This window comes from Alosa sapidissima, chromosome 18 (genome assembly GCF_018492685.1).
Source record: "Alosa sapidissima isolate fAloSap1 chromosome 18, fAloSap1.pri, whole genome shotgun sequence".
Classification (NCBI taxonomy): domain Eukaryota; kingdom Metazoa; phylum Chordata; class Actinopteri; order Clupeiformes; family Clupeidae; genus Alosa; species Alosa sapidissima.
Window position 1 is genome coordinate 16,724,249 of NC_055974.1, and position 21,002 is coordinate 16,745,250.

At 38.9% G+C, this 21,002-nt stretch overlaps 2 protein-coding genes across 4 annotated transcripts; one reads left to right on the forward strand and one right to left on the reverse strand.

Annotated features, from left to right (window-relative positions):
- Nucleotides 1-445: 445 nt before the first annotated feature.
- On the reverse strand, nt 446-20,651 carry LOC121689449 (Fc receptor-like protein 5). 2 transcript variants are annotated; one of them, XR_006024777.1, is made up of 7 exons: nt 20,413-20,651; nt 19,952-19,987; nt 13,624-13,911; nt 1,682-1,951; nt 1,197-1,440; nt 899-967; nt 446-752 (listed from the first exon to the last, which is right to left on the reverse strand). XR_006024777.1 is itself a non-coding variant. In XM_042069293.1 (7 exons), exons 1-7 carry the CDS (start codon nt 20,441-20,443, stop codon nt 595-597), a joined length of 1,125 nt encoding a protein of 374 aa, XP_041925227.1. In that variant the 5' UTR covers nt 20,444-20,651; the 3' UTR covers nt 446-594. The 2 variants fall into 2 exon arrangements, 1 of the variants encoding a protein (XP_041925227.1); XM_042069293.1 differs by having other exon boundaries at nt 1,197-1,469.
- LOC121689453 lies at nt 8,575-12,083 on the forward strand. 2 transcript variants are annotated; one of them, XM_042069303.1, is made up of 7 exons: nt 8,575-8,673; nt 9,232-9,451; nt 9,626-9,771; nt 9,928-10,096; nt 10,785-10,993; nt 11,533-11,743; nt 11,869-12,083. In XM_042069303.1, the coding sequence occupies exons 2-7, from the start codon at nt 9,235-9,237 to the stop codon at nt 11,979-11,981; spliced, it is 1,065 nt and encodes a 354-aa protein (XP_041925237.1). In that variant the 5' UTR covers nt 8,575-8,673; nt 9,232-9,234; the 3' UTR covers nt 11,982-12,083. The 2 variants fall into 2 exon arrangements, with proteins under 2 accessions (XP_041925237.1, XP_041925236.1); XM_042069302.1 differs by having other exon boundaries at nt 8,576-8,673; nt 9,626-9,777; nt 11,869-12,082.
- Nucleotides 20,652-21,002: the final 351 nt, after the last annotated feature.

Here is a 21,002-nt window from a genome sequence, read left to right on the forward strand (position 1 = left end):
ATGGGTCTGGGCACTCACCGTTAAAATAGGTCTGGGCACTCACCGTTCGCAGTGCTCAGTCCGAGGGGCGGAATAATCGGTTGTCTTTCAAATTCCCTCTGCACGCAATAGGACAGCGCTGAGTCCCATGCGTTTTCCCACCAGCGGAGCTAGTTGGCTAGTTCAAACGTTTGCCAACTTAAATCAAGCTTAACTCGTGTCACACTGTTGGCCAACAGCAACATCTATCTTCTTTGTTTTCAAGTAGCAGGGAATTCAAGCCAAACCGTTGCAACTCTGCCATCAGTCATTATGTTAAGCCCGCCTAACGACTCTATACACGATTTGATTGGCCTGATAGAAGTTTAATTTTTCGAGCTCTCAAGCCAACGGAGAGTTGCTAGACTAGCACTGGAAGCAAATGTAATTTGCTGCAGCTAGGGTGCGTCTAGATTTCTAGGCTAGGGTTTCCCATCATTATTGTTTGAAAATGTGATGGACAGAATTTTGTGAGAAAGAGTCAATAGATTCAAGAGCTCTCAATGAATCAGAGGAAAAACAACATGGAAACTGTAGTCAAAATTTCAATGGGTCCATCTTTCAGTGTTTCCTGCTTCAGACATATGGCTTCAATCTTCCGTGTTTTCTGTTTGAGTGCCTGTAGTTCGCCCCTCGATATCTGTGGCATTGAACCCCCAGTATCACAGACACAAACAGGTATGGAGAGACCACCAGCAAGGAACAAACCATTCGCGATACAGATAGAGTAGAGGCTGGAACACACACACACACACACACACACACACACACACACACACACAGAGTGATTAGGTGTGAGTAATGGGGCCAAAAGTATCTATTCACATCATTCAAATTAGGGCCCTCTGAGGCCTACCAGAGAAAGACAGAAGGTAATTACCGAGTGATTCATCTTGGCCACCGTGAGTGATGTTATTGCTGGGTTGTGAGGCTGTCTCAACTCTCTGTGCTGTAGACAGAACAATCGACACAAACATGGAGGGACTATACAGTATGTGATGTTTTAAAACTAAGAACAAACTATCATCTTGGGGAATTTGTCCTATCTTTGCTTTGTAACTTACAAGTATTAATTAAACACATGATAGCTACATAGATAAATTAATAAGTAAATTATGTATGTAATTGTGTGTAAAATACATACATTGATTTTGATATAATAGCCTATATTTACTGACCTAATGCAGTGATTTCTATGGCTGTGCTGACTTGAGATCTCTTTGGTCTGCTGTTCCTCTCTCCTTCACACGTAAACTGGTTTTGTCCAGCCTGGGCAAGGAGAGTGACAGCGACGGCCTTACTGGTCATGTTGGGAATCAGACTGCGGTCTCTGTACCAGCTATACCGACCCCAGTCTGTGTAGTCGGCTAGGTCACATCTCAGAGACATGATGTCTCCAGCGTAGAACAGACTCTGTGGATTCTGCAGAACAACAGTAGATGCAGGCAGAGCTGGCCAGAGAGATAAAGACATCAGGTATTGTACATGGAGATCTGCACGAGTACAATATTAAGTCTTAGAATAACGATTAAAAAAAAAAACATAATTTGACTACCATGGAAATGAAATGCCGAAGATATACTTTTTGACGCGATTTGATACGTAAGACACAAAATACAAATTCATAAAATAAATGATAATTTGATATGATGCGTTTATTCACCTTGTACTCTCAGGTGAATGGTATTACTGTGTATAGACAGAGGTCTGTGTTTCCACTGCCCCTGGCACCAGCACTGGCCTGCATGAGACTCCTTCAACCCACTGATGATGAATGAGTTTCCCTCAGATTGAAACGCTGGGTTTGTGCTTGACCCCATATACCATTTATATGTCCAGCCACTGTGAGACTCTATCGCACACTTCAGTGTGACCGTCTCTCCGGTGAACACGGGAGGGTGAGGCTGGACAGTGAGTGTAGCTCTGGGCAGGGCTACAAAAAAATGTACAGACTGATCAATTAGTAATCATGATCCTTGAATGTGCATCTTAGTGATATCCCATCCCTGTTATTAGCATGTTGAACCCTTACAGCTTCTCAAGCTCAATCACTTATCAACGGATATCAGTTAAGTCTTTGAGGGTTCAGGGCGTAGACCTGAGGGGTGACATAGAGATTCAGCCATTAACCCTCCCATTATTTTTAGTTCAGGACACATTTTAAGTTTAAATATTTCATATATTTATCCAGGCTCTTATTATACAAGGTTTCTTATATATGTATATCACTATACACACCATAACTAAAGATTGTCATGAATGTGTTGGTCTCTAGTAGAGAGAACAACATATTTAATGTTCTAGGTCAAATAAAATACTTAATAACTTACTACTTAAAATAAACATAAAAATGTCATCTTTATTTGTCTGAAAATAAGTACAAAGAAAACTTAATTGGCATGTACTTATGTGCCCGTGCATTATCTGGACTTTGTCTTTATATTCAGACTGATAGGAGGGATCTACAGTAATTATTATGGATTTGATATGAAAACCCATAGTCAAAGGAACACAAAGAAGATAGGGTCCTGGGAACATACTATAAGACCCTCTAACCTGGGAACATAGGGCCCTGCCCATATGGAAAAGGTATAGACAAATCATACACAATTTTCACATGTTTTATCTGAATCCTGAAAGATTTTTATATGACAGTGAAACCAGCTACAAGATCCTTGGTAAATGTGTGTAGCATGAAACATATAAAACTGCGTAACCTGTATGTCAGACACCAAACAGGACGAGGACCACAAAAGCGTCACGTTCAAAAGTTTATTTAAGGGTTGGGGGTTTCAGGGGTTCCGGGGGGGGGTACAGGAGTTCCAAGAGTCTGCGTGTGTGTGTTCCCCCAGTAGCCGAACAGCGATGGCAGGAGCTGGATGATCCGGGAAGTCCTGGGGGAAACACACACACAACAGCAATTGAAACGAAGCAGCAGTACAGTCAAGGACTAGGCGGTATTCGTAGAAGAGGGACGGAAGGCAGGTCAAGATTACCGGGGCTGGAGAACACAGAAGTAGTCGAGCGGGTCCGGGATCACAGGCAAAGAGTCAGAGGCGTTTTCAAAAACAGGCAGGTAACTGGTGCTGGTTGCAGACGATCTGACAAGTGTGGACTGAAAAGCAAGGCTTTATATAGAGGGCATGATGAGTGGTGAATGCAGTGCAGCTGGTAGGTAACGAGGGTGAGGCAGAGCAGAGCAGGAACAGGTGGAGGTCATCAGACTTCAATCAGCACGTGTTACCAGGCAGAGAGAGAGCTCATGACACTGTAAGGGGTATATATGACACTAATTCCACATACAATATCCTTACAAGTGTGGGAGAAAGTTCATTTTTAACACATAATTATAGAAAAAAACAAGGGAAATGATGATTGTTTGCTTAAACTTGATTGCTGTGTTGTTTGTGTATGAGAGTGAGAGAGAAAAGTATGATGGTGTGTGTGTGTAATTGAGAGTGTGTGAAGAGAGGAGTTGGTCAACCATGGTGAAAACACAATAATGCAAATATTGTAATGCAACAACCTTACAAAACATAAGACATGTTGACACTGTCAACATTCCACTGACATAGCACTGTGAACATCTAACATGCTGTAAAAATACTTTTTAGTTTACAAAATCCCAATTATTATACAGGTCTTATTGACTTGTAATATTCAAAAAAGCAGCTATACACTTGTCTCTTTTTTCACATGCCTCAACTGACAAGAGGTCATGTCACTTTATTAAAGAAATACAAAATTACATGCACATTTTTCATTACTACATGTTGCATTTAATTACAGTAATGTTGGCTATATATCAGAGACATGTGTAGCATCTTATATTAGAATATAATTCAATATCAGCAATAGCAACAGATTAATTGACCATGTTGACAATTATTTAATTCATTCCATCATTTGCAGTAGTATGTTTTCAGTAAGCGACAAACAATCGAGCTGGACTGTGTACATTGAATATACATACATGGCCTAACTATCTGAGCAGTGTTGATGGCTTTGTGAAAGCCTGTGGGAAAGTGGATAGTTGACATGTACTTCAGAGAAGTTTTGATGAGAGATCCTTTGGCTAACTTTTGCACTGTGCAATTGCAGTGGTGGACATTACTTGAGTACATTTACTCAATTACTGTACTTAAGTCGCTTTTTCATGTATCTGTACTTTACTTGAGTATTTCAATTTTGTTAAACTTTTTACTTTTACTCCAGTACATTTTGAGGCCAAATATCTTACTTTTTACTCCACTACATTTTGTGACAGCTGAAGTTGCCTACAACTGAAGTTCCTTTTGGAAAAAAGACTGTCCAAATACATGTGTACTTACATATTTTCTATTAAGTGAGCTAGGCTTTAAATAATGGTGTTGCCTAACCTATGTTATTGTCATAACCACCATTTACTGTACCTTGTTTACCCCTTTTCACAATATTGATGTTACCATAACTAGCCTCTTGACGCCATCGAGCAAATGATAGACAATGATAGACAATCTGACACTATCAAACACAAAAGGGAACATCTTGATTTGATCCGAAAGTGTAATTCATTCAACAAAGAAAAATGTGGTTACTTTGAAGTATCTAAGATAAGATATCACATTAGTTTGTTTTTAGTTCTTTCTACATACAACAATTATTAGCTCATTTTGTCCTTGAATGGAGGAGAAAGGCTCAATGAATGCCTATGTCTGTGCCGAATCATTTCAACAATAGTAAATGCAACTTTATTAGTCATAATACATTTCAGGACATTTACTTTTGATACTTAAGTACATTTGAAGGCAAGTACTTTTGTACTTCCACTCAAGTGGAAATGTAAAAGGAGGACTTTTACTTTTACTGGAGTAACATTTGACCATGTGTATCTCTACTTTCACTCAAGTACAGGATTTGTGTACTTCATCCACCACTGTGCAATTGCCATAGTTTCCAATGGCATATAAACATTCATCACCAGTGTCAAGGAAATGTGAAACTTTAAAGATACTCCCATCTTTCAAAAGCACAACACAGTTGTTTCTTTGCTTTGTTTTGCTGTAAGTGTGACCATGAACAATTTCTCCATTTACAGCCATTCTCTTGTAGTACTTAACAGGAGAAATTGTTGGAATATCTTTTACTGTGTGGAGGGCAGCCTGGTCACAAACAGAGATTTCTCTTACTTCTGGTGAACCAAGGCCTTTCATCTCAGTGAATCTCTTGACATATGGCTTTCCAGTTCTCATTTCATTACAGAACTCTTTAACTTCTGCAGGTGCACTTGCTAGGAATTGCTTTGCTAAACGGGGGAAAGCACGGGACAGTACTACTCGATTGCAGATTTGCTGTGGAACAGCTTGACTGCTTTTGACTTGTTTCAGTAGGTATCCATTAAAATCTTCAAACATAAAGGCCGAGTGGGCCCACAAAGGACCCCAATGCACAACACTTCTGGTTAAATGCAGAAGTGAATGAACATTGAATGTCATGTGTTCCTCCCCATACAGTGACTGGACACAACCAACAAAGTACACTAATGCCCCATGAGCATGATTTAACTGCTCTGTAGTTAATTCAGAGCCCAACAGAATGCTTATGCCCTCTATCAGTAATGCCCAATGAGATAGGTACATCTCTGGAAGTATACCTTTCAGAACTGGCAGGCTATAGTACAAAAGCCACTCATGGGCTTTCCAGAACTTGCGTGCAGTAAGAGATCTTGGAACTCGAGCGACAACACTTGGAGGTTTTATGGTTAAAAGGTGTCTGTCAATGAGTGGTATTTGTGTGCCAATATACCATGGCTCAGAGTAGTTCCTAGATTCCATCCATACTGTTGCCATTTGTCTACATACACCTAGCAACACACAGTGCATATAGTCGGGGACCATCCCATTGATTAGATCAAATTTGGGCAAATCTACAACAGCAGATGGCCCCTTTATGCCAAATATAGCTTTCCCTTCTCTTTCAGCTATTTTTCCTATTTCTACTGTGCTTTTATTATTTCTGTCACTTGGTTTGTCATCCAAACATGTGTACATCCTTGCAGTTCCTTGTCCTTTCTTTTTTTGTACACCAGGGTGAAGACAGACACCACAGCCATATTCACCATTAAATTGCTTGAAATTCTGTACTAATGGCCTTGCCACTGCATCACAGACACAACACAATGGGTGAACTTTCACATGTCTCCATGACTTATCAGTAGGATGCTGCCACTCAAAACCAACTTGTGAAAGATTGGTACATTCCTTCACAAATGGTTTGAAGTAACAGCTCATGTCTGGCTTGTTTGATCCAAACCACAATGGACAGAGAAGTACATGCTTATTTCTGGTCTCAGGGGGTATCTCATTAACACAACATAATATTGGCCAAATACTGAATTTTGAAGACTTAAAGACTGGTACACCATCACAATTAAATGTAAGAGACAGAAAAGCCTCCTCACTGCTTGATTTCAAGGTCTGATATAATGCACCATCACATATATCATTTATTACATGCCTATTGCCGCTATTTGCACGAAAACAAAGATCATGCATACCTTGATTCTCAAGAATATCTTTCAGTTGCTCCTTTAATGGTACAGTAATAAAGTAATGACCTTGTTGTAAGCTGTCCCTTACTGTTATGGATGAGGAACATGACACACATGAAAGTGTTTCTTGTGTGCATTCTTGTGATTGTGATATACCAAGGTATTTAGAGCATAGTCTGCAATAATGATGGTATTCAAACACATCTACAAGACTAGCTAATGGTTTCTCCAAAAAATACTTGCTTGCAGGAACTGCACTTGTTCCAGCAGAATGTAATCTTAGAAGTTTCAGTAGATCTTCCATCAATACACCTGTAGTGTTGTGTTTCAGTGCTAAGGATAGTATTGAGATGCAGCTTTGCTCTTCGGTTAATCCATGGGAATGGATATTTCTGTCCTAAAAATTGTAGAAAAAGAAACAAAGCATTAGATATCAGCTTAATATTTGCTTTCAATTTTACATTATACTTATCATTATGCAGGTTCATAATATTTGAGAGAGAAAAAAATACAGCATACATATATATAGGCTATATATATATATATATAAATGACAGAACATAAGTGTGTCAATACACTTCCATGGATTGCATAATGAACATGAGTTTATTCCAGCCATTGCTTGTCTTGTAAGATTATGTCAAATCAAATTTTTTCACTGAATGTGTATGTAGGCCAACTATTGTTACCTCTGCCAATGTGTAGGGTTCTTCTGTTTGCTCTTCTCTTTGGCTGCTATCTTCATTGTTTTCCTGAGAGGAATACACATACAAAACCTTTAAAAGAAATACAGTGAGAAAAACAAAGAGAGAGAGAGATTGCATGCTGCTTACCTGCATTGATGTGAAACATTCTGTCTGTTCTTCTCTTTCATTGATAACTTCACTGTTTTCCTAAGGACACAAATCACAAATTATGAGGGAGGGAGAGAGAGAGAGAGAGAGAGAGAGAGTTGGGGGGGGGGGGTGGCTTACCTGTGCCAATGTGAAATGTTCTCCTGCCGGCTCTTGTCCTTGGCTGGTATCTTCGTTGGTTTCCTTAATTACACAAATCATACAAAATAATCCAAATCAGGCACAAAAATCAGATGGATAGCAAAAGAAAGTGTAACAATGCTTAACTGTCAGCTTACCTGTGCCAATGTGAAAGGTGCCCTTGTGTTTTCTTCTCTTTGACTACAATCTTCATCATTTTCCTGTGTGTGTGTGGGGTGGGGGGTCAGAAAAGGCATAGGGGCAATTACAATGACATAGGCTACAGGTCTAGTTTTGTCTCACTTGTGCCTGCCTCTCGGACATTGCAGAAAAGTTCTTTTTCCCAAATGTTATGTCCATCATTTCAATAAATTTCCATAATCCAGTGTGGTAGGCTAGTGCAGATATGAAGCTATGCATAAATATACAAAAGCAACATTGAAACAATACAAGTAGCCTATTTCCACAAAGTTAGACTAAGAGTCATAACATCAGCCATCCATTTTTTCACAGGCCACAACATTTAGGACAAAAAATGTGGTAGCATATTGTATACATATTGTATACAATATACATATTGTATACAATATGCATACTTACATATTGTATAGTAGGCCTATGTTGCTCAATGTCTGCGCATGTTCTGGTGATTTTCCTTAGGAAATAAACAGGTAACGAAATTACTTAGGAATTAAACAGGTAATCAATTAATTTATTTCGAATTAAGAAATAATCAGGTACGGCCTAATTAATTAATTAAGATGCTGCCAAAAGAAATGCCTAACTGCATCAGGAAATGGTTGTAGGCTACAAACCTTCTTTTCCATCTGCTCAGAGTACGTTTAGGAACATTCTTCCTCAGCCACTCGTTTTCTTTCTCCTGAGAAGTGCGTTTTCTTTTCATCATTTGTCTTTTAAAAGAAATGACTGTATACTGCCCTAGTCTTTGCCATTATCATTCAAACCCGCAAGGTCAAGAACAAGGACAGCGAGTAAGAAAAGAACGAAACGAAAACAGCGAATGCAGAGAAAAAGGCGCGACTCCAGATCTCGCAAAATTCTACGAGATCTGGCTAAACTTTTGAATTGAGGACTGATGCCAGCCGTCGTCGTCACGTCAGCCAGAGAATCCAAGGATTGCATCTACCAGAAGTAAGTGAATTACCCAGTATTTGAGTGTTTTGGCTTAAAATAGTTGTGCATTCGTGTAGCTATTTTTGTTGGGCTGTAGCTTCCAACATTCCCTCGTTTACAGAAGACGGCACCTTTGAAGCTAACAGAACTTTTAGTTAGTGCTACCTATGTCATACAGTGTAGCCTGCTAACTTAATGGTAATGTTAGCTGATAGAACTATAACTGGAAGTGGTGGAGCTGCCACGAAGTTAATGTTACATTACTAAGTAATCTTACCTTTTGTAATGTTAATAGACGTGTTGCTATTGTAGTTGAGCTCATATTTTTAAAATAAAAATACAAATAATTTATGAGGGTGCTCTGGTAGGAAAGCTGAACTCACAGAAAGTTAGCTGCTAGCTGCGAGTTAAGTTATAGCAGGGAGCCGGTAGGTTACACTGTCAAGATGTATCTTAAAATTAATATCTAAAGTGTCCTTTGGCAGAAGATTGGTGTTTGACTTCCTCACATTTAGGCCTATACCCGGTGTTATGCTGATTGCTAACAATGCATATATTTACGTTTAATCTTTTAAGAATATGGAGAGAAAGTTTGCTGTGGTACAGTGGATTGAAGGGGAAGATTCAGGGAAGTTCAGTGATGTGAAAACTGATGCTATAAGGAGTTATGATGATTCCAAAATGGACCAAGATGGAAATCCAATTTCCCCCTACTCAGCCTTTATTGAGTGGCGCCACGGAAAGAAGCCAAAGGGAGGGTGGCCTCACTATAAAGGAGATGTGCTTTTTGTTAGTGGTAAGTTTGTCCTTAATTGTCCTATTTAACTCACTATTAACACTCACTTCAAAGGCATTGGTTAGCATCCAATCATAAACAATATTTTTTTTCTGTATGAACTATAATTGGCATAGACTAAAGTAGTTAGTTGTTTGAAATGAACTATGGTGTTTGACAAACTCTATTCTCTAGGTACCCGCTTTGAAAACACCTGTAAATTAAACTCTCTGCTGGAAGAGGTGGAAAGACCGCAGCTGACCAAAAGGGTGTCGGTGGCCCCCTCAAAATATAGGGGCGAATCAGATGATTCCACTGATATTGAGACTGAGCCAAAGAAAGTTAAGGTGACATTAATTTACTTTTATCTTACAGTAGTATATGTAATTATCATATTTTCCAGTGGTAATATATAAATTGAACACTGCTGATTCAGTTCTACAGTACATTATGGGTAACCAAGTATTGCTATCAATTCTGTTTATCTTGACAACCAGAAGTCAAAGGTGAGGGCGGACCCTGCAGAAGACTTCCTGAAGACATATGGACCTGGCCAGCCTCATTCAGTTGACAATCATGACCTGAGAAAGACACTGGTGGAGTTAAAGCAGGAGGTCAAGGACCTTAAAGAAGAGAACACCAAATGGAAGGAAATGGTTCTTCAAGGTATCACTGCTTCTTATGAACTGTAGTTGAGTCATATTCATATTGAGCCATTAGACAACTACTAGGGCTGGGCGATATATATCGATATAAATTATATATCGATATATTTTAAAATGCGATATGGGATTAGACCATATCACATATATCGATATAGTTCAAATTTGCGCCGTGATCCTTGCTCCACGCAAGCCGCTGACCGGAGCTATTTGCACTGCTCCCCTCTCTGCACTGCTGTGAAACTGCATGCTACTTTTCTCATAGAAATATATTTATTACCTTATATATATTACCTTATTTACCTATTTTATTTTATAGGCTATTTTTATTTAAGATTTTTTTTTTATTTAAATGTGCACCTTACGGAGCTTTGATTTCAAAAAAGGCACTCCAGTTTTATGTTGACATTTTATTGTTATTTGAGTAGTGAGTTTTCAATAACATATTTGACTGAACATTTCATTTTACAGCTCTAACTTTGCGGAAAAAATATCGGGATATATATTGTATATCGATATTCAACCTAAATATATCGGGATATGACTTTTGGTCCATATCGCCCAGCACTAACAACTACACAGATACACATTTTGTCTAAATAACTGTAGGAAGTATTGTGACTATACTGTAGGCTAGCTTGTGGAGTGATGACAACTGTTTCTGTTCTGTTCCTGTCTTGTTCTGCAACTAGATGTGCCAGGACTCCTATATGGCATGAAAAAAATAATGGATTCAATTACACCTCCTAAGACTACCACACCAAGGCTGACCTTGCAAGGTTCTCCTCGGTCAACATCCAGTTCAGGACCCACCCCTGATAAGTCCCCAAGTTCTAGGCTCTCTACAGCCACATCTGCATCTCCCCCCATTCCATCACCAACTGTCTCCCAGTCATCTAAGGTAATCTATTTTCAAAGAATAAATAAATACTTAAGATAGAAAATAGATGTACTGTATGTGAGACGTCCTTGCAATGAGTATGTCTAACCCTTTATACAGTATCTTAAAGCAATATTCTGGGAAAGAATCATTCTAGGGTCCATTTGAACAGTCTTCATAAACATTCTTTTTAAATTAACTTTGTGTACACTTACAATGTTTTTGACACTCATATTTTGTGTAGGGATCCTCTTAATACAACTGATGAAGTATGATTCTATATTGAGCCTTGTTAGTGGTTAAGTTGCGACTGAATGCATCCTACGATCTGTCCATAGAGTGTTCATTGCAAGCTAAAGTGCTGCGAATGCTTCCATCCATCAAACTAGAAAAATGCTGCTATGCGTTTAAAATCACTTTTGAACAAAAGTTTTACTCGTTCCCATGCTCAAATAGACCCTAGAATGCTTTTAATCTGGAATATTGCTTCACATATGTTGAGATGACAAAACATACCATATTCCAGTTTTAATGCTCTCCTTGGGTCCTTATCTAAACAGGTGGAGATTCATCCTGGGACTGGAGTCATGATTGACAAAATAGCATGGGCCTATGCCCTCAATTCAAATTCAGCCACTGTGTTTGTGAGGCATCTCCTCACTGCAGTCTTCCCATTGGAAATATTACTGGTGAGCAATCTTCGGGGGACCAAAAGAAGTGGAGGAGATACTCGTCTACCACTGGACAAAAATAAATTGGATGCCATTTACAGTAGGTTTTCAGCTTTATGAAAGCTTTTATGTTCATATTCACTATTCAGTGCACTATTCTGTATCTCCTGACAACAGCCTACTATAGTACATGTTTGCATTTTTCTGTGTTTGTTTCATGTGTAGGTGCAACTCTTGAGAGGTTTCCAGGGACTCCACTGTCCAGCATCGGAACCACGATCAATGCCAAGATTACCGAGCTCAGGTCTAAAAGTAAAACCTCCACACCTCACAGTTAAACTTCTGCCTTTGGAGGCCATTTAATTAGTGTTGAGGGCATGTTAGTGAGATTGGCATGTTAATTGTAATCTAAAGTAATACAGCTACTGTAGTTTGTATAGCTGTTTGTTTTCATTTAATAAAAAAGCTGAATGTTTACATCTGTGAAACGTCTAGGCCTATGTTTTCCATATTACAGATCTAGATTGACATATACCACTACATGGCAGGAATTAATAATTGCATGTTAACCATGTCTGCTCTAGCAGTTTAAAAGTGTACAGAATTGTGTACAGAAGTCAAAAAGAAAAACTATGTTTTTTTTATAGTGACAGTAATTTTAAATTGGTTGACATATAAAAAACATAGAAAGACATCATAGATTTCCTTTACAGTAATTACACACTTCAAACAAAAAACATATAAATTGTGTTGATTTACATATAAAAGGAATATACATTTTAAACTGCAACATATAATTAAAAACGACAAACATTACATGGAACATATAAGAATCATAGAAAGACATCATAGATTCCTTTTACATTGAATACACACTTCAAACAAAAAACATATATAATTGGGTTGATTTACATATAAAAAGCATACACATATTAAACTGCAACATATAATTAAAAACTACGAACATTACATGGAACATTTAAAGAAAATATAGTTTATCATGCACATTACCTATAAATGTCATACACAATGTTCACTTTATGGATATTTGTTTCTCATAATATAGTTGTATGAGAAAAATGCAAAAGGGGCCACTTTCAGGAGTAAACCATATATTGCACATATTATCCTTATATAAAGATTTACTACTGAGGTAGTGGTAAATTCGTATATGTTTTTTCCAGTTTTTTTCCGTATGGGTGGGAACATAGGGTCCTGGGAACATAAGACCCTCTAACCTGGGAACATAGGGCCCTGGGAACATAGGGTCCTGGGAACATAAGACCCTCTAGCCTGGGAACATAGGGCCCTAGGAACATAAGACCCTATAACCTGGGAACATAGGGCCCTAAGAATATAGGGATGACCCCCACAGATGGATACACACACACACTCACACACATACATACACAGATGGACACACACACACACATTGTACATACATAAACAGTGTACAAGGAGAGGAGTAGAACTAGAGAGAAATTGAGAAGAGTAATTCATTTTCTGAGTAGCGATGGGTGGTGGCCATATTATGTATCATTAATGCGCATCTAGTTCTCATTCTGGGCAGAATATATTCTATTAATGCAATACAGGTAGCTGTATGTGTATGAATGGATAGATAGGTAGGTAGGAAAATGCAAGCCAATAAGGTAAAATTTTGTTTTCATATATATAATATACAGATAAAATTCACGTGACACCTCTGATGAAGGCTACAGAGGCAAGGTAGCCGAAACTTGTCAGGTACACAACATTTTACCTTATTGGCTTGTACAGAGAAACAGTGACAAATAGTATAATACAGTAAGCCTAATGAACCCCTTCAATATAGGAAAATGCAAATACATCTTTTTAAAAATCAGCACATAGCTCTCTTCCTCCCTCTTTCTCTTTTCACTTATTTTACTTATTTCAGCAAAAAGTCATCAGTTCATGGAATAGCAGAAATTAACCAAATATTTTATACAGCATACTCACCAGTCACTGCTAGCTGAACAGCATTGCTGATGTGTGACTGCAGGTAGCCCGTGCTGCTCTCCCCCTGACACCAGTAGAGGGCGTTGTCCTCTCCAGCAGCCCCCCTGATGGTGAAAACATTCTCACTTTTGCTGTACCGCCCCGAGGGCGCCAGCTCGGCTCCAGTGTTCCTTTTGAACCACTTGTATCTCCAGCCAATGTAGGACCTCACCAGGCAGGTCAATTTGACGGTCTCCCCGGTGAACACAGGATTCTGTGGCTCAACTGTCAGCCTAGCTTGTGGCAGCACTGTGGAAAGTGAACATATATTCTATTCTAACATTGTATCATAGCATATCATAAAACAGCATAAAGCATAACATTAAACACAGTTTAAGTTAAAGTATTAATTTAAAGGCCCCCTTAATCGTTTTTTTTTACCTTAAAATAACATTTCCAAAATAATTTTGATGGCACATAAACTCTTAATCGGAGTTACAGTAACAGTCTGTCAGTGTGATGCAGGTTTATTTCAATCAATATATATCAATATAACCTTTCACACAGCAGTTTCACATATTTCTCAATTCTCTAAAATGCGAAAGAGAGCAACACTAAAAAATAAATAAAAACAATTCATAAAACCAACTTGTTGTAATTGCTTTGTACTTTGCATTTGCAACTTATACCCCAAGTATTGCTGAACAGTGGCACATTTGCGTGTTCATAAAGGGGCCCTGAACACAGTTTCATTTGAAAACCCACTTCCTGTCTCTATTTTTACAACTGTCCATGTTGCATGTGAGGGGCAACATCTTCACCATCAGCCCTTTTTTATTGAAACAAGGTCAGACTGTGGGTTAGTACATACTGGTCTAGACAAAAAATTAAATAAAAACAAATAATTGAAAGTAAATTTAGAATATACTCATTCCTCTAACACTGTTTAAAGCCATGTGACCCAGTTTTGTCCCATAAACATCATAAGAGCAAACCGTGTCGTGGAAATGCATGATCTTTACCAGTTCGTGTAGAGATTATTATTCAGCAGTACACAATACTGTACATATCCTGGATATGCTCATATCCTCGGTGCATTTTTGCAGATAACCTCCCACTGAAAGGACACCAAATTGGAAATGCCTTTAAAGACGTTTACTTGTGTTTAGATTTTTCATGCACCTTAAAACTTAAACGGCATCACATGTAGGAATATCCCGCACATGACTACGGGTAAATTAGTCTAGAGGAATACGACTGGATTCAGGGGAAAATAGGGCGGGGGGAATGTCTCTGATTTCGAAGAAAGCTTTTTTCAATAGCCAATCGCCGAAAGGTGGCAGACCTTGTGAGTATGCACCATAGACCATCACAGTCCCGCCCACAGCCGATTCCGGAAGTAAGAATTTAATACAATTTCTCCATTGACAATTGGGGTATAAGCCATAAAAACGTAACCATAGTAGACTTAAAACCAGCTACGGCTGTACTAAGCGATTATATATGCTCATATAGACGGCAAAAATTCATGGGGCACCAACCTTGTTTTGAGATAAATGTCTTTTATTCACGATGTCTTGGATAAGTACTTCATTACCCATAATCCTGAACAATCCCACAATCCCACAGTGATGCCTCTGATTGGTTGAAAGTGCTTTATGGTAAAATTTGAAACTTTCTCAGCGATAATACCTTTTACTGCCTATGGTGAAAATCTTAATGTGATTAAAAACTTTCTAGACAAACATACTTGTATGAACAAGGATTGCGGTTTATATATCACACGAACTTAGTCAGGGCCAATACACCATCAAATAGAACACTGTAAATGCTAGTTTAAACACTTAACTTTTCAGATAGCCAATAGGCTAATGATTAGCCTTTTAGGCATTAGAATGTCATTATAATGCTGCTAACATTAGCCTACATGCTGTAATACAGGTATGAAATATATTATGTTTTAGTGATCTTGTTGTTTCTATGAACATGAATTGTTGTTTATAGGCAACATCAACTTAGTCGAGGCATAAAGAGCCCTGTATATCCTCATTAAGTACTTTTGAGTAGTAGCTGATAGCCCAAGTACTAAGTACTAGCTGATAGCCCAAGCTCGATGCTACCACCGGCTAAACACTGCAGTAAAATGGTTAGCAGTTTGGCCGTCCATGCCCTCGTGGCAATATTTCGCTGTTTCAAGGACGAGATCAAGAGTGTCCAAAAGGGTGAAAACCACTTTAAATCGGGTCACATTATTGACTGTTGTGAGTCCGAGGGTCAGCTTGTGGGTTTTGTAAGGGCCAGCATGAGGGACAAGACCTACATAATTGTGGTGAGTTTTGCAGGGAGGTTGGTAATGCTAGTTAACATTAGCTAGGCTACTGTATCCTTCATACTGTACGAGTTATACCAATCATTAACCTAGAAATACTTCTTCGTACATTTAATGAATATTTTGTGTAATAATTTTAGTGGGCAGCCGTGGCCCACTGGTTAGCACTCTGGAATTGTAACCGGAGGGTTGCCGGTTCGAGCCCCTTGAGCAAGGCACCTAACCCCTCACTGCTCCCCGAGCGCCGCCGTTGAAGCAGGCAGCTCACTGCGCCGGGATTAGTGTGTGCTTCACCTCACTGTGTGTTCACTGTGTGCTGTTTGTGTTTCACTAATTCACCGATTGGGTTAAATACAGAGACCAAATTTCCCTCACGGGATCAAAAAAGTATATATACTTAATTAACAGCAAGTTAATAAACTGAATATGGTGGTGAGCAGACCATGCACCGGTCCATGCATCAGCCCGACTGAGCGACGATGGCAGTCAGATAGAAGCACTGCACCATGTTGCTAACGTTAATGTTAACCGGTTTCACACACACACGATACAAAATACACAATGTTAAAATATAAAAGTACCAAAACACTATTATTTACACGATTGCGCATGAAATAACTGCTATTAACTGCACATTCACTATATAAAAATCACTATTTGGAGGGAAAGGTTCGCGTGTTGTCGTCGGTTAGAAGTTGTTCAAATGGCAAATTTGCGCCGGTTGTGCCTTGCTATATATTTTAAGTGAGGCGCGGTGGTTTATGGGATGAGTAGTTCCTTCGTTCGGAAATGAAAATATGTACACAGTCTTGTACCTTTGACTTTTTTTTAATTTTCTCTTCATTTTTTCACTCGAAATGATATGTTGTATGCTTATGAGTTACGCCGTAGCTGGTTAGCCTAAGTCATGCTCTAAAACTCTTTAGTTATCAAAGTCAAAGTCAGCTTTATTGTCAATTTCTTCACATGTTCCAGACATACAAAGAGATCGAAATTACGTTTCTCACTATCCCACGGTGAAGACAAGACATATTTTTCCAATTTAAGTCCACAGACAAACATAACATTCAAGTAAACAAAAAAGTAAGTAAATAAGTAAATAAGAGGGCACATATAATAATGAAAAAATAAGAGCAGCAAAATTTGGTTGAAATTGTGCATAGACAGTCAATAAAATACTAGTGCAAAGTCAGGCCAATAAAAGGCTTGGGTAGTTCTGTTTGACCTAAGTAATAAAGAAAGTGGCATAGTGGTGCAAGTTATGTAAGAGCAGCAGAAGTGTTGTGTTTTCAGGACAACAACACCAAGTTGTAAAGTGTACAAGTGTGCAAGTGTGCAAGTGGAGTAGTGCAGGCGGCCATTGTGGGTCCAATGTCCAGGATGTTATGTAGCTGAGGGTGGAGGGGGGAGAGGAGGGAGAGAGTTCAGCATCCTTACAGCTTGGTGTATGAAGCTGTTGGTGAGTCTGGTAGTGCGGGAGCGCAGGCTTCTGTACCTCTTCCCAGAGGGCAGTAGATCAAACAGATTGTGAGCGGGGTGACTTGCATCACTCACAATTTTGGTCGCCTTGCGGGTGAGGTGGGTGGTGTAAATGTCCTTCAGGGAGGGGAGTGAAGCACCAATGATCCTTCCAGCTGTGTTCACTATGCGCTGCAGGGCTTTCCTGTTGTATTCAGTGCAGCTTCCGCCCCACACAGCGATACAGCTGGAGAGGATGCTCTCAATGGTGCCTCGGTAGAATGTGGTCATGATGGCTGGTGGAGCACTTGCTCGCCTGAGTTTCCGCAGGAAGTACAGGCGGCGCTGAGCTCTCTTCGCCAGTGTTGGTGGTCATAGTTATGGATTTTTCCAAAACGTCAATGGGTGAAATGAATGGGAAACTTACTTCCGGAAACTAAGCTCTCTTGGAGGAGGGGCGGTATGCACATGTACTGGGGCCGGCAGCGATATTTTCGATATTTTAACCATCTCTGGTTAGCTTTTGCTTAGGCAAATGAGACATAACTTCTGCAGAGGTTTAAAGCAACTGTTGTTACGAACTTCAATTTCTTCAAAAATCGACTCTAAACATAGCCTGACGTTGTCATACTCAAATTCTAGTCAGAATATGAGTCTGATACTGCTCCATTGGGACGTAATTATGGGGCGTGCTTCAACCGATACAGGGGGGGAATGCCTCTGCACTCAATTGGATAGACCTAACCAATCAGAGCAACAAAATAGCTTACCGTGAGGTGTAGGAAGAAAACACACGAACCATCCTTCTGCTCCTATATCCCCTCCGTTTTTAAAATAATTCTGTTGAACAGTGATATGCTACAAACATGTTAAACAGCTGGGAAAGGCTGTCGCAAATCCCTCGAACAGGTGGTCAATCAGAGATTTCAAACGAACGAAGGAACATGTCGCAATGCAACAGCGCTGTTTTCCCTTGATGAAAGTGAAACCACCAGTTTTCGCACATCTCAACTTTGGCCAAAGTTTTCAGAAATAATCGTTTTCAGTGATACAAACTCATTAAATAATTTGAATTTTCCATATGGGGTCTTAAAAGCCATGTATCCTTCTAGCCACAGCGTTTTTGTTTTCAAACATAAGCCTAATCTAAGCGTGCTCAGATGACGTGATAGACCAAGCGCTGTTGCTCACCTGTCCATCATCGTAAAGCCTGATTTGATTGCATACTTGCCCCACAATGGAGCAATGCCAGATCGAACTTCCCGTGGGGCGGGACTAAGTTCGGAATGGCACCCAGGCTACTCTAAACATGCTTCAATTACGTTTGTATCGGCAGCCATTTTGCACTAGTTTCCGTAGGAACTTTTGCCCATGAATACAAAGAAAGTGAGATCAGTGGGCGTCTCTGAAAGTAACTGTTTTCCGGTTGTAAAGGTTTTGGCCCAGAAGTTCGTTCAGCATGATGCGAACTTCTGGGTACTCAGATTATGGGTAAATAGGAGATTGTGCAACAATAATGCAATTACAGTTTTTTCTGATTGCTTAAGCACAAAAAGCTTTGGCTTTTTTTGCAAAACTCTAGACACAAATAGGAAAACCTTTCACCCAATCAGCAAAACATTGTAGTTCTCTTGCAAAAGCTAACACACCTTGCTTACTGTAACTCTTCACACCTTCGTAAAAATTATGTTTTTGTATCAAACAGTAAACACAAGCCATCACAATAGTAAGCACACAATGTGGCAACTACACACTGATGGTCTGAATAAAAAAACACATCTGACTTTTGCTTTCTCTGTGCACAAGGTAGACTATGTCAGTTTGAGGTCATACTTTTGTCATAGTTCTGTAAACATACAGAGATCCAAACTTCAAGTATTGGTGTTTATTTATACACATCAAAACAAACACAAGTGTGTTTTTCCACGTCAAAACACAAAATAGCAATTTCACTGAGACAAAACAAATCAGTCTACATCGGGTCGTCTCTCTCAAAATTCCATCTACATCACATTTTTTTGTCTGTAAAAGGGCTATTTCTTTCTCTTCTCTCTCTTCCTGCTCCCTCCATTGTACTCATTGTACATTACCTGTGGTTTATTTATACATGTAGTGCTTAGGCTGATTGCAAAGTGAACTAATTATCTAAAACAGTTTTTACATGAGAAAGTGTGCCAGAGAGTTGGCAAAATAGTGTACATAATAGCCATACATGTGTATGATTTGCCAGGAGTGTGTTGATAATTTGGAAATTGAGTGTAAAGCAGTGAGTTGTGTTTACAGTTCCGCAAAAAGAGTGCTCTGCAGTGAATTGCGCCTACAGTTGTGCAAAGTGTGTGTTACAAAATTGCAAACTGAGTGCAAAGCAGTATTTGTGCTTTTAGTTTTGCGAACTCAGTGAGTGGTTTTGCTATAAGTATTAATAGTTTTAGAAATTGTGCTATAAGAATCACAGTTGTGATTAAGCATTCAGAAAAAACTGTAAATAGAATTCTTGAACATAACGGCTCTCATCTTAATCCAGAATATCGGTGGTTCATGATGAAAGACTGTTTTACTTACTTTGAGTACAAGCTGGGTAGAAGTGAAAACCTAGACCTAAAACAAAGAGGAAGGAGACCAGGTGAGGTATTATGACATGGGCTACTACTGCTACCTCTCAATTTACATGTTACAGTAAGTCACAAATAAAATCCACACCACACCATGGTAATGAAGACACAGCTGAATATATATGAGTTTGAAAGGTTACTCAGCATGCAGTCAACTGGAATTGTTTGAAAATGATGGCTTTCAATATAACAACAAAATAGACAAGCCCTTTATGTTAGACTGAAACTTGAAATTATATACTTAAAGGCATCTGTACTTAGATGCTTTTAATTTACTCCCCAATTCCCATACAAGTCAGCCATCTTCTATCATTTCATAATCATGATACAAATTACAGCTGGATACTTTCAGCCTTTTAATATACTGTAGATAAGTGGCTACAGAAAAGGTTGTATATAACAAATACTCACAGAATAGTAGACATCGTAAACTGAGCTTCATGCCGTCTGGTCACCAAATTACTCATACACATCAATGAACAATCAATGGATGAACCCTGACATTAAATACTACAAACAACAAATACAAATGTGTAACTTTACAACGAATACAAACCAAAATAACTTGATAAAACTTCATCTATCAACACAATCTCATAAGCAAGTGAAAGGTCAATGAGCCTTCAAGGAAATGGTCCTGACATTTACATAAAAGATTTGTACACAGATATAGAAGACTAACAAAACACAACCCACTTCCGCTCACATTCACAACTGATCAATGACGTCAGTCAGTTTATATTGTTCTGCTTCACTGTTGGTTTCACTTTCATGGAGCCCACATACAAAATAAAGTATAGGTGCTGTCATGTTCTTGTAATTCAATATACTTGGAGGAAAAAAAACAACTAAGAAAACAGCAAAAATGTATTGTCTTGAAATAATGTTATAATCACTGACAAAATATGAAATAATAATTTTTAATGATCACTGACAAAGTCTGAATAAATGCAAATTCCAAATGCCAAATCACTGCATTAAAGCACATGCCGTAATACTAT

Bases quoted from the DNA above. Each gene is read 5' to 3' on its own strand.
- LOC121689453 (XM_042069302.1), top strand. From the start codon at position 9,235: ATGGAGAGAAAGTTTGCTGTGGTACAGTGGATTGAAGGGGAAGATTCA. The intron at 9,778-9,927 runs GTGACATTAATT...CTTGACAACCAG, and splicing joins CTGAGCCAAAGAAAGTTAAG to AAGTCAAAGGTGAGGGCGGA. The intron at 10,994-11,532 runs GTAATCTATTTT...TTATCTAAACAG, and splicing joins CTGTCTCCCAGTCATCTAAG to GTGGAGATTCATCCTGGGAC.
- LOC121689449 (XM_042069293.1), bottom strand. From the start codon at position 20,443: ATGAAGCTCAGTTTACGATGTCTACTATTCT. The intron at 19,988-20,412 runs GTGAGTATTTGT...TCTTTGTTTTAG, and splicing joins TTTACGATGTCTACTATTCT to GTCTAGGTTTTCACTTCTAC. The intron at 1,952-13,623 runs GTGAGTATGCTG...ATTTTTTTGTAG, and splicing joins TGTTCAGCTAGCAGTGACTG to CCCTGCCCAGAGCTACACTC.